The 27987-nt window shown below is 39.4% G+C and overlaps 1 protein-coding gene across 2 annotated transcripts; it reads left to right on the top strand.

Moving 5' to 3' along the window:
* Positions 1 to 25: 25 nt before the first annotated feature.
* Positions 26 to 27987, top strand: pip4k2ab (phosphatidylinositol-5-phosphate 4-kinase, type II, alpha b). Of its 2 annotated transcripts, XM_082172431.1 has the most exons (11): positions 26 to 857; positions 7644 to 7741; positions 7853 to 7949; positions 11663 to 11815; positions 11923 to 12069; positions 19898 to 19936; positions 21759 to 21854; positions 23407 to 23520; positions 23727 to 23979; positions 25262 to 25365; positions 25513 to 27987. In XM_082172431.1, the coding sequence occupies exons 1-11, from the start codon at positions 720 to 722 to the stop codon at positions 25591 to 25593; spliced, it is 1320 nt and encodes a 439-aa protein (XP_082028557.1). In that variant the 5' UTR covers positions 26 to 719; the 3' UTR covers positions 25594 to 27987. The 2 variants fall into 2 exon arrangements, with proteins under 2 accessions (XP_082028557.1, XP_082028558.1); XM_082172432.1 differs by lacking the exon at positions 21759 to 21854.

Raw genomic sequence — 27987 nt, 5'->3', positions numbered from 1 at the left:
AACAGCGTTCCGTGAAACACAAGATTTATGTGTCAACGTGCTGAGCTGAGCTAAAGCAGAACTGTCAGACTGGTCCAACTGCTGCATAAATACAGGCGCATTGGATGTGGCTCCCGGTTTCGGTCGGAACTTCAACAGGACAGTGGTTGTTTATTAGTATTTTGCCGGCTTTTGATTAGTTACGTTCGCATTGAGAGATCTGTTTGGGATCGTACCATAATAACCATTGTTAACGGGTTTTCGCCATGATTTAAATTGAGGCGACACACCTTTTTAAAGAGGTATCTGCGTCCTGAATCTGCATCCGTTTACTTTTTATTACATTTCACGTTAAGCCTCACGATGGACACAGATGTCATTCATTTGAGCTTCTGGGGTGCTTTGCCGGGCGAGGTTAAGATTTAGTTTGCAAAGCGGTGTGTGTGAATGAGCTGGTAGCGCACACATCCTGCCAACTGTAACCTTCAAGCTAACGTCAATGACAGCTAGCATTTAGCTGGTGGGAGTTGGTGGATAGCGGGATTTCTGAGAGTTTTCACCGTTCGTCATCTGCGCGTTTGCAGAGGGATGCATGAACGCGATGCTTTAAATAACGAAAGGGACAAATTGCATGTCGAGATCCGGTGGAGCGCTGCTGATTCTGAACAGCTCGTGTCAAGACATCGCCACAGTGCCACGCACAGAGAGGGATTTCATTCACCCGATTCTACTCGCTAAACATGGCCTCTGCAGCCTGCAACCTTGCTGCAACCATCGCCAGCAAAACCAAGAAGAAACATTTCGTGTCTCAGAAGGTGAAGCTGTTTCGGGCCAGCGACCCGCTGCTCAGCGTCTTGATGTGGGGAGTGAACCACTCGGTAAGGGTTACGTTTTCTTCCAGGTTTATAACAGCTGCGATGTTGCGTCTGAGCGGATTGAAGACACGTGTGGCAGTTTTCTTGCGGCTTCTTGGTCCCTAGATAACTGTAGCATTGACGTCAGTCTACGAATCTAAACATCAGAGCTATTTGTTGCGAGCTGCGTGATTCAATGCGTTCTAACTTCAGACATGCCACTCAACTTTAGATTTAAACATACAGTTCCGCATTGAAATGAATCAGAGGATTAATGTTCTAGACACAAATGTATACCATTTAGTCTAATTTGATTTGATCAAGAATGATGAGATTATCACTCACTAAAACCAAAAACACCTGTCATCAGACATAACCAGATAATTTACATGAATCTAAGAACAAAGAAAAACAGAAAGATATTATACTGGTGCTGTTTGAAGATTATATAAATATATATATATATATATATATAGCACAATTATTCTCAAAATTAGAATTAAATTCTTATATTCCCAATTCCAATAAAATTCTTAAAGGCTATAGGCTATCTCTTTAAAAATCAGTCAAATTCAACATTAATTCTGATACTGAAGGTACTCTGCCTATTTGATCTGCATATGAGATCAACCGATCACACCGACTCTGGTGATTTTATATATATTTATTTTAGTTATATGTAATTTTTTACATAATTTCTCTAATTTTAAGTAGGTCCCGGTGGTAAAACCATAACACAATGGCTGAAACATGTGTGATATGCAGAATGTGATTATTTCATTAACACCTTTGCATGATGGTAGTGAAAATTCAACAGATGGTGCTGAAATCAGTTTGAAAGCATCCTGTGGTGTCAAGTCATTAATTCTATGACATGAATGCTAGATTTGTAAATATTTGTATTACATTTGACACATTATTTTTGTATCTGATGGTGTTGATCCATATTAATTAATGGACAAAAAACAATATGCAAGAAGCAGGATATTACAACCAAACACAGGCTAAGGAGGAGATTAATCCAAAAATATTTAGTTGAAAAATGAATGTTATTTTTCAGTTTTGTGGTCTGTTTCGTCCCAGTACTCAAGAATCAATGAAATGATTGTGTCAGTGAGCAAAGCAAGTGTTTGCTCAGATGAGAGGCTTTGGCACAGAGTCGTGGTGATTGAGGACGCTGTATGACTAACTACACAGGCTGAAGACAGCATTAGATCCCTGATCCCTTGTTAGCGCTTAATGTCTGCACGAAAATCTAAACTATGTTTGTTCTCAGTGACCGAGAGATTTCATAACATGGATTTCTAAATTCAAAATTTTTGTTCCTTTTTTTTTATTCTCTTATTTCTCAATATTTGAAATGTTTTTTTTTTTTTTTGGTTTTTTTGCTATTTGAATCTTGATTACACCCAACTGTAGGACTAAATATGTGTGTTTAAAAAACATGATATATTTAAAGAATACTTTTCCTGTGGGAATGGAAGATTTGCAGGTATCTGACAAAGCTTTAATTGGTCTCCTGGGAATCTGGACACTGGTGTCTGGGAGCCTTATGCTCTGTCATGATGCACACGCATGAGATGCATGAAGTATAATTCTTCATTTAAACATAGATTGAAGTCAAGACATTAAATTCTCATTGTTTTTATGCACTCTATAAGCCTCTCAAATACAATTGAAAAGCATCTAAATTTCCTGTGCGTCTTGCGAGTTGAGGTGAGGAAGATTTAATGTACAGCATTATTTCAATACCACAGAATTGGCTGTTGAAAATAATGTTTATAATTACTCTTATTTACATGAATTGCCTGTTATACTTTGTAGACCATGTAACTCATCACTAATCAAAACCCTTATGTATGAATCATGTACCTGATATTTAGATCTTTTTGGCTATTGGGCTTGATGAATTATTCTTATCTTTAAACTAACTTGCAACCTCCAGTGTTTAAGGTCAAACAGTTTCAGGCTGTATTTTTTGAGTATCCAATATCAAAAGACTGAGTTTATGCCTGCCTAACACTTATTTAGTATTATTATAGTCAGCTACCATACAAGCGCACCACTTATGGTGAAAGTGTTTCATTGGCCATCAACAAATATTGTTTCATCCAATTTTTCTTTAAATATACTTACAAATGTCACCCCTCAGAGTATCCTATGTGGATGTAGTAATTCACAAGCCAGTTTCCCCCTTCAGCATCCCAGTTTTGGAATAGAGAGGTTGTTTAAATGGCCTTTTGATATTTCTCATCAGCACTAGAGAGGCTGAAAAAATGAATATGTGCAGTTTAATTGATTTAAAAATGATTTCCATTTAGGCATATGACGGTATCATTTTGCGATAATTGCTCAAGCTTTTATTATGGTATACGGTATTATCACGATATTGAAATAAGTTGCAAAAAAGTGTCAAAAAAATCTCTCAAAGAAATCTAATACCTTTTTTCTTATAACAAAAAGAACAAAACATTTTAATACAAAAGAAAATACACCCAAAAATTGTAAAGTAAACAAATGTTTCAAACAGATTAAAGTGCAAGAGAATTATAAAGAACAATAGGTAACACTTTACAATAAGGTCTCATTAGTTAATGTTAGTTAATGCATAAACTAACATTAACAATGAGCAATAGCTGCATTTGTTACAGCAGTTATTATTCTTTGAATAACGTTGGTTAAAAAATACAACTGATCATTCATTGTTAGTTCATGTTAGCTCAGGTTTTGATTTTAATAATATATTATTACGTTGAAACTAATATTAACTAATAGGCCAATTAATAAATGCATTAGAAGTATTTTTGTAACTAAAAAACGAACTAATAAATTAACTAATGGAGCCGTATTGTAAAGTGTTACTGACAATAATAAAAAAGAAAATTTTCAATCAAAATCTAGGGCATGTTGTAGTCCAGATTAAAATGTAAAAATGTTCAAGTATGAAATTAAACAGCCTGTTAAGTCTAAGTATTTAAGTGTTTAGTGCTGATGAACACCATTGCAAATAAAAAAAAAATGCACAGCTGTTTTGTTTAGGGGGTTACCGCCGCATTTTTGCTGTAATGTACTTCTCATTCGTCTGTTTACATCAGAGTGTGTGCATGCCTCACATTTACTGTATAGTAGCCAGTACATTGGGTTTGAAACTTATTTAGTGACTGTTAAAATAGTATGTTCATATAGTATGAAAAATGTGTAGTATAATAATTGAATTCAGACCTACTACATCCGCCATTGTCATGTGACCTACCTCGTCAGTTACGTTGCTTCATCTCCATTCACAAAGCCTCTCCTGTGGCCTCATGGGATAGTAAAGTGTCAAGTCACATTTATTTATATAGCACTTTTTACAATACAGATTGTTTCAAAGCAGCTTTACAGAGATAACAGGAAAATAATGCAAAAAAGTTTGTTTCCAGAAGAAAATAGTGTCACAGTCCAGCTTAAGTAAGTTCAGTGAGGTTTCATTTTTGTTTAAAAAAAAAGTTAAGTTCATTTATATATATATATATATATATGTATAGCTGCTCTGGAGTAAACCGTGATGTCATCGTCCAGCTCAGTTCAGTTCTTGTATAATAGTGTCAATGCAGGCAGATCAATATTATTGTTGAATATTAAATTAAATGTTAAATTTAATGTCCCCAACTAAGCAAGCCAAGCCAATGGCAACAAAGGTGGAAAAAGAAGACAGTGGCAAGGAACCAAAACTCCATCAGGTGCCAGAATGGAGAAAAAAACCTTGGGAGAATCCAGGCTCAGTCGTTATTGTATGCATATTGTGCACTCTTCAGAACCTCACAGGAAGTAGTAAGTCATCCTGGTACTTTTCGCCTACTGTTTTATGATTTCTATGAATTCAGACATACTGCCCGACTCACAAACATTTCATCTAATATGGATGTAGGCATATTCGCATGCAGCGACTGTGTATACAAACACAAAGAAATCCTCTGGAGCTGAAATTCAGATAGAGGCTGCATCCAAAATCACATACTTCCCTACTGTAACGTAGGTGAAAAACAGTATGTGACAAAAGAAGTATGTCCGAATTCACAGTACTCATAATAAAGTAGGCAAAAAGTACCCGGATGACCTACTACTTCCAGCAAGATTCTGAAGTGTGCATACGATGGACACTTTACTATCCCATGAGGCCAACGTGAAGCAGCGTAACTGACGCGCTGGTAGGTCACATGATAATGACAGCATGGCGAATGTAGTATATCCAGATTACATTCATACTACACACACTCATACTATAAATAACATACTTTTTTAGTGGTCGTGAAGTAATTACTTATTCAAAATAAGTACCTACTAAAGAGAGAAAGCGATTTCGGAGGCAGACATTTTAATGTCATGTTTTGTATCCGACACGCTGTAAGCGGTAGACCAATTACAACAAACTGGGTCGTCTGACCAATCAGACCATAGTAGGTTTGCAGAAACCTCAGCTTAGAGAGATGATCTTTGAACGAACTGTTTTCAGATTCTTTGAGAAATGTAAATGCAAATATATCTATAACCTTTAAAATAGCATAATAGGGACAATTTAAATATTATTTTTGGACTTGAGTGAAACTAGTTATGGAGATGCTACCACAAAGCACATCTTTTCAGGTTACGTGACTATCTTTTTTTATTTATTGTAAATAATATGGAATCTTCTAAAACACTTTTGGGGGCATCCATCATGGAGTTTTCTTTCAGTCATTCTCTCTCAGTCATTGGGTGTTTGTGTAGAAAAGCATCACTAAACCCCAAAATGAATCAGTGTTGCCTGCAGGTTGATGCTCCCAAACATCATTAGCACATTCTTCCTGTTCATCCTTTGTTTTCGTTTTATTGGGGCTAAATGACAATGAGATATTTTGACCTAAAAAATGTAGTGAATATCGCCTGTGGGTTTTGCCTATTTTTATCATTTAGGCCAATAGAGCCCCTCCCTTCAACACATATATGCCACACCGTCTTTGCGTATGCTTGATGCTCTTCTATGTCTTTCATAGTTCTTTAAGATTCATCTCTTCTCTCTTATCTAATCCCCACTCCTCCTCCCCTCTTCTCTCCTTTTAGATGTTTCATCCTCTCAATCAGCACTGTCTCAGATGAGCTTTTTCATGTTGATTACGTAAGAGTCTCAGAGGTATAACTTAAGTCTGAGGTGAAGGAGAAAAAGGCTTCTTCCATTGTGGCAGGAACTTCCCTAATGGCCAGAATGAGAAATTGCCTGACACTCCCCCCCCCCCCCCCCCCCCCCCGCCTCTTTTCTCAGCACATAAGGAACGACACTGTCTGTTGCCATTGATGTGAATTTGTAGTAGCGGTGTGTTATGTAAAGCGGGTGATGAGCCGAATATGCTGACAGATATTAGTCTGCTTAGAAAACAGGCTTCAGTAATGAAATTATTTGAAGTGAAATGCAATAAAAAGAAGTAATGCTTGTAAAGAAGTAATTGCTTGTAATGTTCTCGCCGCACATGTTCCAGAGTGGCTTTCAGAAAACACATAACCTACTCCGCCAGGAACGCCTCTGGTTTCTTGGTTGCTTGATTAATCTCAATGGCTTTATCCAAATGAAATTGTATGCTGATTATGTAACCGAGTGTAAAGGGGTGGGGGTGAAGAGCCACTATGACACACACAATCTATATGTGGATGTAATAACATCAACGAACTCTATATATCAGAGATTAAACACGTCTGTTTTTACATGATTGTCTTTGTACCTTTTATCTAAATCATTTAATGTTGCGTTTATGATTAAGATCATAATAATAATGCATAATACTATGGGCTGAATCACATGGCTCATACTGTGTAAATGAGCGGATGGGGAGTGTGTTTTTGTCACGGTGACCGTGGCTTGTCCTTCCCTGTTTTCAGCTGCTGCTGTTTCAGTGAACCTGCTGCCCTCTCCCCCAGTCTTGCAGTTGATTTCTCTAGTCCTTATTTTATCTCTTTGTAGACTACTGTTCAGCTTTGCAAATCCATTGTGACATTATTGTGCAGCATTAGACAGTGAAAGATGGTGGTTTGTATTGTGAGGCTTCCAATTTCGCCTGTTGCCAGTACCTTATATCAGAAACGGACATATTTAGTTTTTCAGCCTAATACTTATTTTCGACATCCTGTTTGTCATTGTTTTAAATCACAAAGCTCAGCCTTTTTTATGTAAATGCTTCTTAATAGACAGGAGGACGCCCCCTGATGCAGCAGGAACAGATGGAGGCACAGGAAGATGCGCAAAAATAACTCTCTGCACACACACAACACGTCATAGTGTAAAGGGAGTGTCCAAAAATCAGGTTGGATTCCACCTTGTAGGACAAATGCACATGTGCACCCATTTTTGCACCGAAATAGGGTTATCCTTAGATAAGTAGGCAGCTTTCTGAGTTCATGCCACTATCAATCAACTTGAACTGACTTGAGTTTATGTGTAGTCATGCATGTGCTATTGCCCATGAAAGGCCACTTGACGTGTATTGAATTATTTAGGGCAATAAAAAAAGAAGGGGACAGTCCGGACAAATAAGTTATGCTTAGCCTGTTGGCGCAGACAGCTCTGTTTTTCGCTGCTGCTGTTAGTGAAAGGAAGTTGTTTCTTGGCAGCGTTCCATCAGTGCACCACATTTGAGGAATGGCCCCTGTACTGCAGATAGTTCTCAGTAAATAAGAAAACGGTCTGATGTATTCAAGTCTCCTATACAACAGACATCAAGCTATTTTTGATATGCATCACTGTTCAAATATTATTTTGTCATTTAGAATGATGATTTTTTTATGTTTTGTTTTTTTAAGATAAATGAACTCAGTCACATCCAAATTCCTGTTATGCTGATGCCTGATGACTTCAAAGCCAACTCGAAGATCAAGGTGGACAACCACCTCTTCAACAAGTAAGAAAGACTTACTCGAGACTATATTGCTGAACTTAATGGGATTATTTTATTATTTATTTGTTTGATTTTGTTAGTTATTTGCTTTTGCACCTTTTTCTGCTTCCAAAGAGAGAACATGCCAAGCCATTTCAAGTTTAAGGAGTACTGTCCCCTAGTCTTCCGCAATCTAAGGGAGCGGTTCTCCATTGATGATCAGGAATATCAGGTACCTAAGTGCTTAAGGAGGTTGTATCAAATATATATATATATATATATATATATAATTACTTTTTTTTTCTTTTCTGTTATGTTAGTAATTTATTGTGCCAAAAATGGTTAAATTTAAAGAGGATTTATTACGCCCTTTTTTTCACATATTTTACACTGTTGCCGTACCTTACTTTCCCAGTCCCCTCCTTCAGAAAAGTACAATGTGCTCTGATTAGTCAACTGGATCAGTGTTTTGTGACTGGTCAACCACTTCGAATGTGATGTTCCTTACCATAACTGCAAGTTTCAACACACTACTTAGGCAACTCCCATTTTTTTGCGTATTCCTTGGGCGGGAATTATTTAAATGAGGAATATTGTGACACATTCCTGGAAGAAAACTCAAGACTACAATGAAGGCGTTTTATGGAGTTCTTAAAAAGTGCTTCTTGATATTAAAGAAAGATATCTCCGTTTTGAGTGGATTTTTGCATTGCAGACATTTTTCATGCTCAAACAGTACTGGAGAACAGTACTCAGACACACTAAAGAAAGTTGAATATACATAATAGACCCTCTTTAAGCTTTAATGGCTATTTTCTTCATTCTTCACATGTGAAATTAACAATAGGCTGAGAACTTTTTTTTTCTTTTCACACCGGCTGCAAGTTTGTTGTCATGTTCAATATAATATCATTTTTTTATTGCTCCATCCTTTTTGCAAAGCCTGCAGTGCACTGTGAAAAAAATCATTAATCCACCCTGAGATGTTGAAGCTGTTGAGGCCTGTGCACATGAAGATTAAGATCTGAAAGTTACATTCCCAGCTGGACTGTGACCGACCTTCAATGTTGAAATGTGGTTGAAATATCAGTTGTTGTTGTTTCAATGTTGAAAATCATTGAACCTACATTTAATGCTAAATGGTTGTAAAAAAAGGTTAGCAAAATACGGTCAGACTTTAGTTTAGGGTCCAATTCTCACTATTAACTAAGACCTTTGGCTCAATAAATTATTAATTAGTGTTTAAAACAACATTGCAATATCAATGTTGATTCGATTTGCAAAATTGAAACAAAATTCAACATGTCACGAACAAAGGATGAAACAAAACACTTATTTATTGAACAAAGGAGAAACACTTAGAGATTGTTTTAGCCTCTAACAGTAACATAAACAATACCGAACGAAGAACCTAGGAATCTAAGGACTTAAATACACAGGGGAGTTATCAAAGTAAGTACGAACTGGTGAATTAAATGAGTAACTACAGAAACTGATTAGGGCACAAAGAACACTGGCAAACCAGAACAGGAAACAGTGAAAACCAAACCAAAACATAACATACACTTTACAACATGATGTTTATTCACCCGTGAACAAATGTTGATTTTTCATAGTTCGACACAAAAAGAAAGAATTGTTGATTCCTCATGATATGACCCTTTTAAAACAAAGCATTTTTGTTTCTCAGTTCATATGTAGCAGTTTTATAAGTAAACTGCTATAATATCAGGTTTTAGTTTCTATAGCAATCATCAGATCTTTCAGACTCAGATCAAGTTAAATGCCATAAACTGAAAATAGTGTATTGGATTTGGCCCATCTCCCAGAATATCTCAACACTACACTTACATTACTGTTGACCCATCACTGTGATTGTTGGAATCAGCATTTCATTTTCATTGAAGTGAAAGCACCTTTTTTTTTTTTTTTTGGTGTGTCTCCAGGTGACTTCAGTAAAACATCTTCTCTATCAATATCCAAAATGAATTTAATATGATTACAATAGCGGTTCTCAGCTGGGTCGTGAGCAAAAAAATATTTGGTTTGTTCTCATTGCGGAAAAAAACCCAATGCTAAATGCTGCTAATCTTTGAAATCGTGCTTAGGTTGGATATGAAAATAAAATCTTTTTAAAAGTCATGAGAAAATGATTGCCATACAGTATCTTTTGTTGTTAATGTCAAATAAGGCTGAGAATCATCGAAATTAGGGATGCACCGAAATGAAAATTCTTGGCCGAAACCGAAAACCGAAAAAGAGGAAACACCGAAATAAATTATGCCAATTATTAGTACCATTGCATTTATGGCTATGCCTGTGTACTAACTTTACTATAATCAAGGCATTGCATAAATTAATAAATTATTCAAAGAATAAATCAATTAAAATTTTATGCAAATATTTATTTAGCACATTGCAAAGTATAAAATTAAATGTTTAACTTGACCCCACTCATGTGTACATTAAAAAATAATGTAAAAGCCTACTGGCCTGCAGAAAGGTTTAAAAATGAAATGTTCTCTCATAAAAACAAAGTGCATTTAGGTCAATACTGCCATAGCCCATAATAATATCTGCAGCTATATGCTCATGGACGTGAGTTGCAAAAACCATAAACAGCTAAGGTAAACACACACACCTCTGATAAATGACGGCTGCTCTGGTACACGCAAGGTCTCTCGCTCCCTCTCTCTGCCGCGCGCGCGCGCGCTACGTCTGCGCGCTCATGCTCGCTCGCGATTCCGGGAGATTTAAACTAATTTGCGGGCATCAGGGAGTCGCTATCAATACGCGGGAGACTCCCGGAACTTCCGGAAGACTTGGGATGTCTGTGTTTTGAAAATCGCTGTCCGTGGGTCACTCTCAGATATATTGAAATACGTCCACACCGCAGATATGTTGCTTCAGACAAGCACGTGCAGGTCGCGGTATCTGCTGTTTGCGTCATCACAACATTTCGGCCGTATTGTTTCGGTGATAAAAGTCTTTCGGCCGAAAACCGAAAATGCACTTTTGGGCCATTTTCGGCCGAAAATTTTCGGTGGCCGAATATTCGGTGCATCCCTAATCGAAATTCATCGAAAGCAGCCAAATTTGGTTGATGCCATCTTGAACAGGTTGTGACATGGCCTCACCCTCCAAAATCATGAACAAAATTATGCAACGGGGGGAAAAAAGGCCAGACTACTTTAAATAAAGGTTCACAGGTAAATAGCATTTCTGCTGATGTTTTTACATTTACAAAATTCAGTTTTCCTACTCCGTATATGTCTTGTAAATAATTTTGCAATTGGCCTATGTTGTTGTATTGTAATGTTAATTAATTACATAATTAAGTTAATAAATATTTCAGCTTTTGTTTTTAAAGAGGATTTTACTGCTCGAGTTGTTGATGATCATTTAAAAAAATTTTTTTTGGATTCTTGGTATCCAAACCTGGGTCCTAAAGCAAAACCAGTTGGGATCTGCTGATCTACTAAATCAGTTTCACTAAGACATTTGGAACAGCTTTGAACATCATGAAAACAAATCCCATTCAGTACAGTGACAACACAGTGTGTGGCTGTTGCAGTAAACCGCAGAGACCTTGCATTTTTGGCAGCTATAATGAAGATGGCATCTCAAAGCGCAGGCAGTAACTCAGCTGTGCTTTTGCTGGTTGAATTTTAATGCAAACCTTTTGACTCCTATCTTTCTGCAAAGGGCACTAACTGCAAAATGTTCTTTATCTTGTTTTCTGTTTTTATAAGAGAGCAAGGATGTTTTGCAATCCAAATGACCAAATCTGCCAAAATGTTTCAGTTTGTTATGAGGTTCAATAAAAGTCTGTACAGTTTTGCATTCCAGTCTGACTGCAGTCTAGGAGAAGTGCCAGTAGCTTTTCACCGTTTTATGGGAGCTGTTTAGTGTGAAATCCTTCACTGTTCTTTTCTCCCGTGGCAGAACTCTCTGACACGCAGGGCCCCGATTCCCAGTGACGCTCAGGGCCGCAGTGGAGCTCGTTTCCACACTTCATACAACAAGAGATACGTCATCAAGATCATCACCAGCGAGGACGTGGCCGAGATGCACAACATTCTGAAGAAGTACCACCAGGTAGAGGGAAAATCTGTTTCTTTAGATAAAAAAAGATTCTATTGTGAGTCTCACAAGCTGTGAAGTGTAATGTGTTTTTTTTTTTTTTTTTTTTTTGCCCACTGTAGTATATAGTCGAGTGCCATGGAAACACGCTGCTCCCTCAGTTTCTGGGCATGTATCGCCTCACAGTGGATGGAGATGAGACGTACATGATCGTAACTCGCAATGTTTTCAGCCACCGGCTGCCTGTTTACAAAAAATATGACCTGAAGGTGAGTGTTTCTTGTTTTAAGAGCCTGTCTAATCTTCAATACAATGAAAGTGAATGGATCGGGGCATCATAAAATTGTGTGTAGCGACTCATAATGTAATAGCAAAGTGTAATCTAGTTAGGTTAGGTTAGGTTAGGTAGTTTTATTTCATACCCGTAGGTAAATTTGTTATGCAGTAAAAAAGAATTCAGTTGTCCACACATAATAGACATAACAACATACAACTAATACACATACAACTTTACAAGTAAGCATCATGACAAACTGCACCGCAACACATAAATCTTTGCTATCCATATTAATTTACAAATCCTAAAACTTCTCTCGTACTAATATTATTTAAAACTTCAATTGCGGCTGGGACAAAAGTATTCCTGTACCGTCTTGTTTTCCATCTTGAGGCTGCAAACCGGCGACCAGACGGAAGTAACTTAAAATCAATACGTAAGGGATGCGACAGATCACTCAAGACAGTACTTGCTTTCCGATACAGCTGTTTTTTATAAATACATCCTAAATTCCTTTGATTTACACCTATTATTCTACTCGCCCACCTTACAATTTGGTTTAAAGAGTTTTTGTTCTTTACTGACAGGCTTCCATACCACACCCCAATGGAGAATGACAGAACTGATTCAATAAAAGCAGAGTAAAATAATGTCAACATGCGTCTATCAATATGAAATTTTGCAAGTTTCCTAAGGCAACTCAAACGTTGGTGACCCTTTTTACATACCATTTCGCTATTCAGCTCGAATGACAATTTAGAATCTATAACTATACCAAGATATTTAACATTCTCTACCTGATCCACAGCCTCCCCTTTAATAATCGTAGTGACATGATTAACAGGGCGTGTTCTAAAATCAATAATCATGTCCTTCGTTTTAGTAATATTTAATTTTAGATAGGAATCATCGCACCAGGTTACAAAATCCTCTACAACTGGACCATGGCCAGACTCATCCCCCTGTAGCAGGCTCACTATCACTGTATCGTCAGCAAACTTGATAAATATCCTATTTTCGTGTGAGCTTTGACACATGTTGGTGTATAGAATGTATAATAAGGGCGAAAGAACACAGCCTTGTGGAGATCCTGTGGATAAACTTAGTACATCAGAAAAGCTACCATTTACTTTTACCCTCTGCGTTCTATTGGTTAAAAAGTCTAGTAACCATCCCACTAAATTGTGGTTCAACTTAAAATATTCTAACAGTCTCCTAGTAACTGCACATACTGTAGTAAGTTCTGAAAACGTAATCAAATAAATATATTTTTACATTATGAGAAATTATAAATTCAACAAAATCTTTAAACATAAAAACATTGGTAATCCCTTACAGTATTATTTTTTAATTAACATAAAAAGCACTGGTATTAATTTACAGTACATTTTTGAAATCTAAAATGCACCAGATGTATTATTATTATTATTAATACTACTATTATTATTGATGTTGATATTACTTAATTGTATTACTGTACATTACTTATTTTATATACATAAGCCAAATACACTTATAGGCTTTAGACAAAGAGAATATTAAATATGGATTGTGAAGAACTTCAAGAGTACCTCAGGAAGATTTGGCGAATAATGTCTTTAGTTCATTAGTTCAAAAAGCTTCTATTGAGAATCATATCACTAAAATTCTAAATACATTATACATTTTTTAGAATATAAGCAAGATTTAATGACAACCATTTAAATGACTGCATCTCAAAAATGATTAAAAACATATAAATTAGAAAGCCAAGACTCTATTTTTTAATGTAGGGCAAAAAACTTAAAATGTGTTTCTGGGTCAAGGTGACTCAAAATGATGGAAGATGCATAATCACAAAATTAATACAACTTTTATGAAAATGTTTATTTCACAATGTAGCCTAATTATCTTTTGTGCTCAAATGTATTATATTGAAAGATAATTATTATATTGTAAATATTGTTTCTCTTGCACGTTGTGCTGGTATTACCTTATGAACTGTAACTACATTAGAAGTTGCTACAAATAAAATATTCATAATATAATCATTTTCTCATACAATAACCTATTACATTATGTGAAAATTTGTTATTACATTGTTACTACATTAAGAGCTCAAGATTTTATTACATTTTAAGAAAATTATTACATTATGAAAATTTTATTACATTTATAATGTAAGACTTATTAAACTGTATGTACGACTTATTAAACTTATGCTATATTTCGAGTCTTTGAGTTGAGGCATGCGATAACGTCTCTGGTTACTTACGTAACCTATGTTCTCTGAATAGGGAACGAGACGCTGCGGATAGCGCAGTGGGATATTCTCTGAATGTGCCGATTGTCTGAAGCCCTATAGAATCACGCCAATTCATTGGCTGATGGCGCCCGCGCAGTCTGGCTCCGCCCCGACGCTCTTACGTCGCATCATCACATATTCGCGCGCGCCATCTGCTCCTCAGATTTCTCTGCCGAAAAGAAAACTGTCAGCAGCGCGAGGAGCTTGGCAGCTAACGCAGCGTCTCGTTCCCTATTCAAAGAACATAGGTTACGTAAGTAACCAGAGACGTTCTCTTTCATAGGTTCACTCAACGCTGCTGATAGCGCAGTGGGAACGGACTACCAAACTCGCCAAGCTAGAGCGCTTTCCATAACTGGTACATAAATGAGACAACGACCAAGATGAGTTCAAACAGAAAGAACCTGGGAACCCGGGGTCATGTCAAGATCCAAATTATAGAACCTTACAAAAGTGTGCGGAGAGGACCAGCCTGCCGCAACACAAATGTCCTCCAAAAGTGCTCCTCTAAAAAGAGCTTGAGAAGATGCCACACTTCTGGTGGAATGTGCTCTAATGCTAAGAGGTGAAGGCAAGCCACGCACCTCGTAAGCCAACGAGATAGCTTCTGTGACCCAGTGAGAAATCCTCTGCTTTGATGCAGCAAGCCCACGGCGGCCAGCACCGAAGCAAACCAGAAGCTGGTTAGATTTCCTCCAACCGCCTGAGCGGTCTACATATATCTTAAGAGAACGAACTGGGCAGAGCAAGTTAAGCTTCCTATCTTCCTCAGAAGAAAATGGAGGAGGGTGGAAAGCGTTAAGGTTAACCACCTGCGAGCGGAAAGTTGTGGAAAGAACTTTGGGGACATATCCTGGTCTCGGCCTCAAGGAAACCTTGACCAAGCCAGGAGCAAAGTCCAAGCAAGACTCACTAACAGAAAGAGCTTGTAAGTCTCCTACCCGCTTTAATGAGGACAAAGCCAACAAAAGAGAAACCTTGAGAGTCAGAATCCGCTCCGGAGCTGACTCCAAGGGCTCAAAGGGGGCCTTCGACAAACCCTCTAGGACAACAGAAAGGTCCCATGAGGGAACCCTAGGGGAGCGAGCCAGGTCAGGCGCTTAACCCCACGCATGAAGGCCGAAACTAACCTTAGTTTCCCCAGGGGAACCTCGTCCGATTCCCTCTGTGCTGCAATAGCTGCGACATAAACTCTGAGAGTGGTAGCAGCTGCTCCAGAAGCAAACTTCTCCTGCAGGAATTCCAGTACTGAACCAACAGGGCAGTTAACTGGGCTCCTATCATGTGCTAAGCACCATGTCTCAAAAACCTTCACTGAGACGGCCAGAACGGCGCTACCAGGAGGAGGCGGACTCCGCTCTCTCTCACTCTGGCCAAGACCGCCTGGATCAGTTTGATGGGCGGGAGGGCATATAGTTTCTGCATTGGCCAAGGGTGAGCGAACGCATCTATCCCTAATGGAGCCGGGGGACTCAGGGAGAACCAAAGCGGGCATTGGGACGACTCTTGAGATGCAAAGAGGTCCACTTTCGCTTCTCCGAAAACCTCCCATATCAGGGCCACCGTCTGGCGGTTCAACATCCATTCTCCCGATCTGAGTTTCTGTCTCGACAGAAAATCTGCTGCGAGGTTCAGAACCCCTGGGACATGAACTGCTCTCAGAGATAGGAATCTGCTCTGAGACCACAGGAGAAGGTGACGCGCATGCCTGTCTAAGGTGCGCGACCGAGAACCCCCCTGCCGGTTCACATGAGACACCACTGCCATGTTGTCTGTTCTGACAATTACATGGTGTCCCTCCAGAAGAGGGAGAAAATGATGCAGAGCCAGAAAAACGGCTCTTAACTCCAGGAAGTTTATGTGCCAAGAGAGAGCCTCGCCAGTCCAGACCCCACACGCTGGTCTGCCCTCGAAAACTGCTCCCCAGCCGGTGAGAGAGGCATCCGTCGTAATCATTTGGCGACGAAATACCGTACCCATGCTGACCCCTTTCCGAAGAAAAAGAGGGTCCCGCCAAACTGACAGGGCTCGAAAGCAACTGCGCGACACCTTCAGTAGGCGAAGGGTTGGCCCAGAGGGCCGAACCCCTGAGAGCTTCATCCACCACATGAAGGGTCTCATGTGGAGCAGGCCCAGCGGTAGCACGGAGGAGGCTGCGGCCATTAGGCCCAGCATCCTGCGGCAAGTGCCCACAGACACATGATGGCCTAGCGAGAAACGGGCCAAGCATGTCATCAGACTGGAAATCCGTGCAGGAGCCAAGCGGGCCTGCATGAGAACGGAATCCATGTTCACCCCCAAGAAAACGGTGCTTTGAACCGGAGCAAGAACACTCTTCTCTGAGTTCAACCTCAAACCGAGAGACTGGATATGAATCAGGACGATGTCCCTGTGGTGGGTCACTAGCTCCCTGGACTGGGCCAAAATGAGCCAATCGTCCAGGTAATTGAGAATACGGATACCCTGGAGCCGCAATGGGGCCAGAGCTGCATCCATACACTTCGTGAATGTCCTCGGGGCCAGAGCGAGGCCGAAGGGGAGGACCCTGTATTGGAACGCTCTTTCTCCAAAGGCGAACCTGAGGAACTGCCTGTGTCGCCGTACAACCTGGATGTGAAAGTAAGCATCCTTTAGGTCTACTGTCACGAACCAATCCCCTGGCCGAATCTGAGATATGATAGCTTTCAGCGTCAACATCTTGAATTTCCCTTTGTAAAGGGCGAAGTTCAGTCGGCGGAGGTCCAGTATGGGACGCAAACCGCCGCCCTTCTTCGGGACCAGGAAATAATGGCTGTAAAAGCCCCGTTCGGTTTCCCCTGAAGGAACCTTCTCTATTGCTCCTTTGAGAAGGAGGGAAGAAATTAGTATCGAAGTATCGAAGCCTGAGTGGCGCTGTCTACTACAGTAGGAAAGACCCTGTTGAAACAGGGGGGATTGCGGCAAAACTGAAGAGTGTAGCCGAACCGAACTGTGCGAAGATCCCAAGACGATACCCCTGGTAAGCGCTCCCATTCTTGAAAGAAATGTGAAAGAGGAAGAGGGATGTTGTAATGCAGACGACATACCTGAGTGAGGGTGCCGTGTTGACGTTCGTGGGGTAGAGAAGTTGACTGTGCAGGAGAGCCCTTGGCGTCCTGGCATGTGATTGGAGGCATCGATGCTGGGGTCATGATGACCAGGTCTGCCTGCTCCGGAGGAAAACGAAAAGTGCCTCCGAGGATGCGACCGGCAGTTATAGAGAGTGTCGGGGGTGAGGGGAGAAAGCAAAAAGCGTCTCCTTCCTCCCGCGCCGGGCTGAGAAGAGATGGTGAAAAATGGCCTGCACTTCGAGACACTCTGAGTGGCGAAGGTGACAGGGCAAGGAAAGGAGAGCTGGGAGGTGGGCAGAAACGCTTGCGCGGTCTGTCCCAACCTTGAGGAAGCGGAGGAGCTCTCCTTTTTCTGACCGGCGGGTCAGGAACGGCTCTGGGCCGCCGGAGCGGTCGGTTTGTCGGACCGCTTCGTCTGGAGGCGCTTGTGAGGCCGTTGGCGGGGAAATGGGCGACCGCGGGCTCCCCAAACTGTGGTAGGTGGGGGATGCACCGGTTCGCTCCTCCTGGAAGAGAACTCCGGTCTATGAGAGGGACGTTCTCTGGGTCGAACAGGGGAGGGAGCAGAAGGTTCCCTAACCCCTCCTGGGCATGAACTGCTTGAACGCGGCCGATTGGGATTTGGAGGAGCGGAATTTCTCAACCACCGTGTTGACCGCCTCACCAAACAACCCTGTTTGAGAAATGGGGGCGTCCAAGAGGAAAACCTTCTCCTTGTCACGGATCTCCGTGAGATTAAGCCACAAGTGGCGTTCCACCGCAACGGCACCAGCCATAGAGCGACCTATGGCGCGTGCGGTATGTTTGGTGGCTCTTAAGGCTAAATCCGTAGCCTTACGAAGCTCCTTGACCGCTTCAGGGGTCACGCCGTCGCCCTCGTCCATTTCCTTCAGGACGTCCGCTTGGTAGGCCTGAAGAATGGCCATAGTGTGCAGGGTCATGCCTGCCTGCCCAGCCGCCATGTAGGATTTCCCAATGAGAGAGGAAGTAGTCCTACATGCTTTAGAGGGGAGGAGGGGGCGCATCTTCCAGGACGGCGCAGACGACGGAGCAAGATGGTCGGCTAAGGTCTCCTCAATCGCCGGAATGGCGGAATAGCCCTGTTCCACAGAACCTACTAGGTTGGTGAAATCAGCAGCTGCCGCATTAGTGAGGCGCGCAGAGAAAGGCTGCTTCCAGGATCTGGAAATCTCGTGATGCAGATCACTGAAAAATATCAGCTTTCTCCATTGAGGCCTAGAATTAGGGCCACTGAGAAGTCTCTCGTCGAGTTTCGACGACTGAGATTCGCGGGGCTCGTCGGGCCAATCAATAGCGAGCTTCTCCGTAGCGCGCGAAAGTACGTCAACGAGCTCCGCGTAGGCCGCGCTTCCTGGCCACTCGCCGGGATAACCTCGTCGGCGAGAGTAGGCCCGAAATCCTCGGAGTCGGAAGCCTCGGTGAAAAGTACATCCTCCAGCCCGGAAGAAACCGCATCGCGTGCTCCTGGGCTGGGGCGCAAATAATCGTGCGAAAATTCGACTGGCATGCCTCGCGCGTGCCGAGGGGAGGGAGGGAGAGAAAGAGCGGGGCTCGTCTGCTCGAACTCCACATCCTCAAGCTCTACATCCGAACCCCAAGTCGCGGATCCTCGAGAGGCCTCGGGAGCGCGACAGGGGGAGACGAATGATTCCCTCTCAAAAACCGCGAGCCGCGATTTGAGGGTTCTGAGCAACAAATTTTCACAGAATTTGCATTTAGACGATCCTATGACTGCCTCGCGCGCATGTGAAAAGCCCAAACATTTAACACACTTACTGTGTGGGTCGTCGTTAGCGATGTAACGAGCACATGGCGGAGTACAGCGTCAGTATTCCATGGCAACTTCACCGTAAGGAGAAACAGAGTTCCGCTTGAACAGTCGCAGAAGCGCGACTCGAGCTCAGAAAAATCACGAGCGAAGGGCAAACGTGACCGCTTCGTTCTGAAGGCAGAGAAATCTGAGGAGCAGATGGCGCGCGCGAATATGTGATGATGCGACGTAAGAGTGTCGGGGCGGAGCCAGACTGCGCGGGCGCCATCAGCCAATGAATTGGCGTGATTCTATAGGGCTTCAGACAATCGGCACATTCAGAGAATATCCCACTGCGCTATCCGCAGCGTTGAGTGAACCTATGAAAGAGAACTTTAACTCATTATTCACAGAAAATTCAGACATCCACCCCCGTTCTTCCTGGTGCATTCACGAGAGGAGTAGTGTTGTCTGATTCATGAACAAATTATTCTTTTGAATCAGATCTTTTTAATGAATTGGGTGAACTGTATAATAGCAGAAAAATAAGTACAGCAGAAAACTAACTTGTTCCAGAGTGGGAAATAAGTAATATAGTGTTTGATCTATTGAGGAAATGACATTTTTTAATTTAGGGTAACTATTCTTTTAATAATGACTTTATGTTCATTTTTAGGGATCCACAGTGGCAAGAGAGGCTAGCGACAAGGAAAAGGTAAACTCTCTCTCTTTTTTATCATGTGTAGAAAGCATATAACTTTTGAATAGGGGATGAACTTCTAGGCTAAAAATATTTTCATTTCCAGTGTATGATTACATGTTCAGAAAATGAGCTCATATTTGCATGTTGAATGTATTGCATGTCTGAGTTTGGAAATGTCTGATTTCAAATGAGTCTGAACATATTATAACATCATATTCGTTTCTATTTGTCTTGTGTATTAAATAAAATGATCCTGTGTGAAAAGATCCCATTTTCTACTTTCTCCATTCCTCGGGGAAAAAAACTCTGTTCCTTTTTAATTCAGTGTTTGCTTGATTTATTTGCTTCGGAGTATGGTAAACTGCACTTTTGTAGTCTAGTGGTTTCAATTTATTTAGGTAATGGTCCTGAGAAAAATGAAAATAATTATAATATTGGATTAATTTAAACCTAAGAACCGTGGTGTCTCTTATATTGTGATACCCTATCGTTTTACCCTCTAATTTAAGTACACTGATCTCTGAATGTAAAGAGTGAGATGGTAAGTAGAACTATTGTAAATAATAGATCAGACATTGGCTACTTGTTTTCAGGGAACATTTGACTGTTGGATTACTCACTATCACACTGAATTAAACTTCCTGTGCAAACTGCACTACCGTTCAAAAGTTTGAGGTCAAGATTTTTATTTTCAGCAAGGGTGGAATAAATTTATCAAAAGTGACAGTAAAGACATTTATAATGTTCCAAAAGATTTCTATTTCAAATAAATGCTTCTCTTTTGCACTTTCTATTAATCAAAGAATCCTGAAATATTTTTTATTACAATTTCCACCTAAATATTAAGCACCTGTTTGCTGTTTTCAAAAGAATAATATAAAAGTAATATTTATAAGTAATATATTAAGAAGAATAAATGTTTCTTGAGCAGCAAATCAGCATATTAGATGATTTCTGAAGGATCATGTGACACTGAAGACTGAAGGAATTATGCTGAATAATTTTTTTTTTTTTTTTATTTTAAAATATATTAAAATAGTAACCAGTTATTTTAAATTGTAATAATATTTCGTAATATTACAGTTTCAATGTATTTTTGATCGCTTGATGAGCAAAAATCTTGCTGACCCCAAACTTTTGAACAGTAGTGTATATATAAATACATTGTGTGCGTTAATAAAAGGCTAATACTCTTGCAGTCTACTCTTGTGTACAGTATTTACTCACATAAGGCAAACCTAATCTTGTGTTTTTCTCATATATGTGTAAATATTGAGGGCATGAACGATTTGCATGCATATATAATTAATTTTTTTCTATATGCATGTTAATCTTGCTGGCATGATGAATTATTTCTTTGATTTATTTCTCCTTTATTGAGATTTTATATTTACATTCTATCGCTGTATATGATACTCTCGGGCAAATATGAACTGATGTATATTTGTAATCATGTGTCATATACAGATTTATTGTCATTCACAGTATTTGATGAAATGTTTCCCTTGCTTCTCAATTGTGATTTCCTTAACATTCTCCCATAATATTTTGTCTTCACTTGGTTACTGTACAACAGTCATGTTATCAATCAACTTTATATCACACATGTACTTTTGGTGTGTTTCTTTTTGATGCATGTATGTGGGATATGTCCATCTTTTTGATTCTTCCATTGTCTTCTAAAGGCTTTACATGTTTTTTTATGAAATGTTAAAAGTTAAAAATGCCTAAGAACGCAGTTCCCTAAAGTTATGTAGAAAGTTCAGGTCTGTCACCTCCACACAGTTATTTTTGGGTGCTTGCGTTTTGCATCTGACCTCCCTTCTCCCTGCAGCCACGCCCACCTGAGGAGGCTCCATCCAAATCACGCATGAGCCAAAAGCTTCAAACCATCCGGATTGCCACACGCTTTTACTGCGCCATAAGACACGTAAGGACACGACAGCAAAGAACTTTCCCATATTGCTCAGTGTTCTTCTTCAACATGCATCACCCCGCATTTTGCCTCAGGAAAGCACCGTTCCCTCTGGATCCCACAAGGGACTGTAAACACAAGCCCATGGCCGGTGCTTTAGGTTTAACTTATCCTCCTGTTCCAGAACGGTGACTCCATCTTCGACAATCTCTGCTGGAATTGTGAAAAGAACTGGAATACTAGTGCGTCAGCATTTGAGTGTTCTGCTGAGCCATATGAGGTTTTATATATACCTTCATATTGGTCATCTGCATGTTCAATTAGTCTCAGGAATCAATTCTAATTTTCATCAAATGGTCATAAAGGGTGAAAACATGTATTCTAGATCTCTAGATAGATACTAGATCTAGATTTTTCTTCAGTTCTGACACAAAGTTAATTTATTCAAGTAGAACAAAAGTAGGCTATTTAACTAAATAATGTTTTTGTTTTTTTTTGATGTTTAATAAATGTATCACAAATTTAATCTAACACATGAAAATCAGATCAATGAATTAAAGGGATAGTTCAGCTAAAAATGGAAATAATGTAATTATTTGCCTCATGTTGTTCCAAGCCTAAATGACTTTGTATTATTTTTTATATCATCTTTTGTGTTCCACAGAAGAAAGTAAGTCATTCAGGTTTGGAACAACATGAGGTAAATGACAGAATCTTCATTTTTTGGGTGAACTATCCCTTAGAATCTTGAAACTAGCTGTAGACTTCAGATTGGAATCGCTGATGTTTGTGAAAGTAGGCATTTAGGAAATAACCCTTGGTTTAATCATTGTAATTATTTAAATGCTGTAATTGTCTGTTGGCTCTAATAGTGAAATCTAAATCATACCCTGTTGCTCTGAGTGTCCACAGGAGGCAGAAATCTGCTTTGCATTTCACCCGACTGCATCCGTGATGTGCTATTTTTAAGCTCACTGAGTGAATTCACATTTGTTGTGTGTGGGCAGATCAGAATTGCACCAGGCCAAGTGCTGAACTTCTTAATTCACCCCCATAAGACTTTATTTATTTTTTAGATGGTGATTTTTTGTGTAATATTTCATATTATTATTTAGTTTAATAATAGTGTGACAAGAAATACATCATTAATTGTTAGAATTATGTAGTAAATGTGAATTCCACAAGACTAGCAGCACCAAAAAGAATTGCAAAAATACTGCCTGTGTTTGGGCAAACACACAGTTCCACCCCATTGGTCGAGCTAATGTTGTTTTCTCTGTCCCAGTCGGGCCGCTCAAACAGACAGATTGCATTTTCATTTGGTACTGCTAATAGCACAGAAACTACGCACTTCCATATGTCAAAATATTGCTACAAGAATTATCATCTTTGTCATAAAGTTTTCATTTTTAAATGTATTAACAAATCAAAATATGTGCAGAAGAAAATCAGATTGTATGGCAGTGACACCATCTTTTTTTCCATTGCTTAGTAAACTAAACGTCAAGTTTAAATATACAGATTTTGTTACTTTAACTCTTTTTCTTTCCCCCAATGTGAATAACAGACCAAGGAGCTTCCAACTTACAAAGACAATGACTTCATCAATGACGGCCAGAAAATCTACGTAGATGAGGAAAACAAGAAAATGTTCTTGGAGAAACTGAAGAATGACGTAGAGGTCTGTGTGCATTACGTTTGTGTGCTCATCCATCATGTGCTTTACCACTGCCTTGCTATTCATTTGCTTTGTTTAATGTAATTGGATCATTAAACTCTTATCTAAACGCTCATTCGCCCTAATCACCCCTCTCTGTCTTTAAACTGTGTCTAATTAAAAAGACAATGATTGTTTCATGCTTAATCCTTTGAAAAATGTGTTTCCAGTTCCTGGCCCAGCTAAAGCTGATGGACTACAGTCTGCTGGTGGGGATCCATGATGTGGAGCGAGGGGAGCAGGAACAGCCCGAGGAGGAGAGTGAAGACAATGACGCTGGCGAGGAGGAGGGAACGGAGAGCGACGGAGGGGCCACTGGCTCCCCACCAGACAGCCCCAGTAACACACTAGACAGCAATAGACCTCTGGGCCCGGGAGAGTTTGACCCCGTCATTGACGTATATGCCATCAAGAGCCATGAAAGTGAGTCATTTTTCTAGCTCAAACTAAATTAAAAGTAGGGTTGCTTGATGGTTTTTAGGATGTTCTAGATGGTTTTGATTTTTTAGTCTCTAGATATAGCTTGAGAGCCATTTTAATGTATCTTTTGCCCATTTGATCTGGATGAAAATTGTGAGAACAATCACTTAGAAAAGTAATACTACACCTTTCATAAATAAGCTGAATGATTTAAGGTGTAATTTATGCCTGTAGCATGAATGGTACTAGACAAGTAATGCACACAATTTTAATATTTGGAGTTTGAAAAACCAATTCTGTATTGTGTTACACTATTCCTCTGTAAATACTGTAAATTCCGCCATATTTAAATTGTATGTGTAATATTGCACATTCATGGATTCAAAATCTGTTTTTTTTTTTTGATGCACAGTCAGGTCAATAGTTCAGATATGACTATTTATATTTTTTAGCAATGCTTTTTATATTTACTAGAAATATTTATTCATTAAATGTTACATTTTCCATTTTTTTGTTCATTATTTTTTTTCTCTTTACTAAACGAAAATATGCAACAAGCTAGAAATTATGCCGCTGTAATGCAATTCCATAAATTCATAAACTCACTTTTGCTGGAAAATTATGGAATGTGATGGATAACATTACTGACCGTTTGTAGTAGTGTTTATTTTTACTCTTTCAAACTTGATCTGTTATCCAGCTAGACACGTTATCTTGGTTGACAAATCAGCAGATTCTGCTTGAGTGCATCACATAAAGCCAAGCATTTAAGTTTGCAAGGCATATAAATACAAATTTCTGTCATGAAACTCTAGATGGTGCAGAGGCCGATAGGTCCTTAACTCAATCTGCTTGCAATAACATCGTTCTCTATAGGGCACAGCTGATTGGTTCCTGCTGTATCAGCAGCCAATGAGCTCACTGCTCAACTTTCAAATACTTGGTCAGCTTTTGCTCCACCTGTATAGATCTGTTATGGGTAATTCATGTACGCTATATTGTACAGCAGCGTGTCGTGTATGTATTGGCAGCAGCAAGTCCCGTACTAGCTCTGCAGCAGCAACAACATAACAGATGTATTCCGCCAAGACCAGACATTAACATTATCACATCCATTACCATGCCAAACAGTTGTCAGGAGTTGTCATGATAGAAATGGATGTACAAGCTCAGTGAATGTTAAATATGCAGTGGCAGCACAGCACTGGGCCAAAAGGCAAGTGATAGTTCTGTCTCACTTTGTTCCAGTTCTTGCTTAAAAACACTAGTTCATTCTTCCTTACAGATGCTCCTAAAAAAGAAATCTACTTCATGGCGGTGATTGACATTCTCACTCCATATGATGCCAAGAAGAAAGCAGCCCATGCAGCTAAGACAGTCAAACATGGGGTAAGAGTCACAAACACAGTTCCCCCTTCTATGTAAAGCGCTTTGAGTGCAGAGAAAAGCGCTATATAAATGTAATGTATTATTATTATAGTTCCAATATGTCATAAACAGTCCTAAGTGACACGTTTTTGCTCCTCCTTTTTCCAGGCAGGGGCAGAGATCTCAACGGTCAACCCCGAGCAATATTCAAAGCGCTTTTATGACTTCATCGCCACCATCCTGTCCTAACCGCGCGCGGCCTGAGGCGGAATCACAGGTGGTCACATATGAGCTCATATCCTAAGAGAGGTTTCGCTGTGCTAACGGATACATTGTCTCTCTGCCGCTTGTCAAAGGATCACTTCTGAGATCTATCAAGATCTTTTTTTTTTGTTTACAGTTTTTCCTCCTCTGTTCGATTTCTCAGTAGGTTTATGGCTCCATGTGTTGTGATTATAGTCATGCATATATAGCGTTCTGTTTCTTTGTGTTAGATATTGTTGATTGAGAAACCGAGTGATGTTGTTTGTGCCCAGCTACGTGGTATGATTATCATACTGGAATTCTCAAAGCTGCTTATATATATATATTGTCCTTTGTTTTCTCTAGAGAAAATTTCACTGTTCTTAATAAAAATGAGCAAAAAGTCCAGTTTTTAATAATATATTTTAATTCATAAATTAAATTTAGCCCTGAACAAAAATGACCAGAGTCAGAATAAAAATAAAATAGAGCATAATTGTTTGAAAGTGTTTCTTGCGCTATCGCTCTTTAGCTGCAGGCAGTACCTTTAAATAAAATCCGGGTTTTTTTCTATCCGTTTACAAAAAGCGCATGTAACGGTAAAAAAAAAGAAAAAGTGATGCAACTTCAGGTTAAACTGCTAAATTCATAGTTAAGCGAATTGGATTTAGATGATCTGCCTGTTGTGCATTGTAAAGTCTTGCACAGGAGCTCAATATTTGCAGTTGACTCCGATAGTAATGTTTAGTATAAAGCAACAGATTTTGCACATGATCTAATGCACCAAAACATTTATGCAAAAGATTCCAGTTTTACCACTGACTCGCGGAGGGTCATGCAATAGTAGTGATTCGTAGAATGTGTTAAAAAGCACCTAATGGGTTACATGTGCATCGCCACTTTTGTATCCCTAGAGAAAGAACAAGACATAGCCTGTTTTTTGTTGATTACAGAACATGTTATGAAAAGGAAGCATATTTTGTACCTCCTTTTTTTTTTTACAGTAACAATTAGCAAGTTTACAGTGGGCCGTTCTCTTGAGAATGCAGTTGTGCTGCCGCTATATTGATGCTTGAATCTGCGGAAAGTGTTTCAGTTGCACTGTAAAGAGGGGAGGACGCTGCCTGACTCTGTCTTACTGTTGATCTCTCTCTCTCTCTCTCTCTCTCTCTGTCATCATTGTCTGAACTTTGTGTGATCCCAGAGACCTTTAGTATTATAAAAATATATAGATATTGTGATATGTCTTCTTCTGGAATATTGTTTGCAAAGTAATCCTAAATATTCTTCTGTATGTGTTGACATGTATACACTGTGCAAGGGTGTGCCTTTTTTACTCTGAATTATTTAATTTTGTATTTGAATCATTTTTTTAAAAAGAGACGTTTGAAAAATGTTATTTTCTAAAAAGGGAAAGGTGAATAGGACGAATCCTAAGGTGGTTTTGCTGTTCATGTGTAGATGTGTAAATATGCAAGTGTGTTACGTGTTTGCAATATGACTGAATGTTGCAGTCCTAATGGTACAAAAACTTTACGGTTTTCTTGTTAGCTTAGTTTACCAATACATTGTTGTTATAATTGAGGTTGTTTTTTTTGTTCAAACTCTTTTGAGGCTTGATGTGTTGCTGTATTTTCATTTCTGACCTATCAAACAATGTCAGTTCTTGTTTTTAGGACAATTTTCAGTGAAAGTCTATGTGTGTAATTCAGCACAACAACAAGCTTCATTATCACACTCCAGATTTATTCTCTCTGAGTCTGATGAATTTGATGTATTTACAACATATTTGAATCTCAAAGAAGACATTTCAATGAGCTTTTGAGGGGAAAAAGACTTCACTTTGTCTCAAATTGTATAGAGTTTTGATCTCATGTGATGTAATTTGTAAAAACATGCTTTCATGTTGATGGTACAGTGTGAGTTTGATACTTCGACGTTTGAGGAAGAGAAAAAAAGTGAAGGAAATGTGAGCCCTTTTAATTACGCTATCAAAGGAAGATATTATTGGTTGTCAGTCTACTTGTCATAACTGTTGTCTACATCATGAAAGTGTGCAGCTATTGTGTGTTTGTGCTGTAGGCCTAAAATATTTAAAAGCATCCTGTCCCATAAGCATTGCTCAATAAAACGATGCATTGCTCAGCTTGATTAATGTTTATATAATATTCATGTATTATGGCAAAATCTTACATTCACAAGACAAACCATTAAAAAATACTAAATGCTTCCCCTAAAAGGTTTATATTTGGTTGTGTTCTTTGTTAAACCCATGGATAGACAAAATAATTGTTATATAATGGTTCATGTTCCGTTTTTAATCATGTCTTTTGTTAAATGCAACAGCTTTTACTTGACTTTCAAAATATAATAAAGGCTCACAACAGCAACATTTTGTAA

The sequence above is a fragment of the Leuciscus leuciscus genome, assembly GCF_965113295.1.
Source record: "Leuciscus leuciscus genome assembly, chromosome: 6".
In the NCBI taxonomy this organism is placed as follows: domain Eukaryota; kingdom Metazoa; phylum Chordata; class Actinopteri; order Cypriniformes; family Leuciscidae; genus Leuciscus; species Leuciscus leuciscus.
Note: the sequence above shows the minus strand (reverse complement) of the source record. Positions and strands in the feature narration are given on the sequence as shown.

Excerpts from the sequence above, each read along its gene's own strand:
- pip4k2ab (XM_082172431.1), top strand. The coding sequence starts at position 720 with ATGGCCTCTGCAGCCTGCAACCTTGCTGCAACCATCGCCAGCAAAACC. Across the intron at positions 12,070-19,897 it reads ACAAAAAATATGACCTGAAG|GGATCCACAGTGGCAAGAGA; the intron begins GTGAGTGTTTCT and ends GTTCATTTTTAG. Across the intron at positions 21,855-23,406 it reads TTTACTGCGCCATAAGACAC|ACCAAGGAGCTTCCAACTTA; the intron begins GTAAGGACACGA and ends TGTGAATAACAG.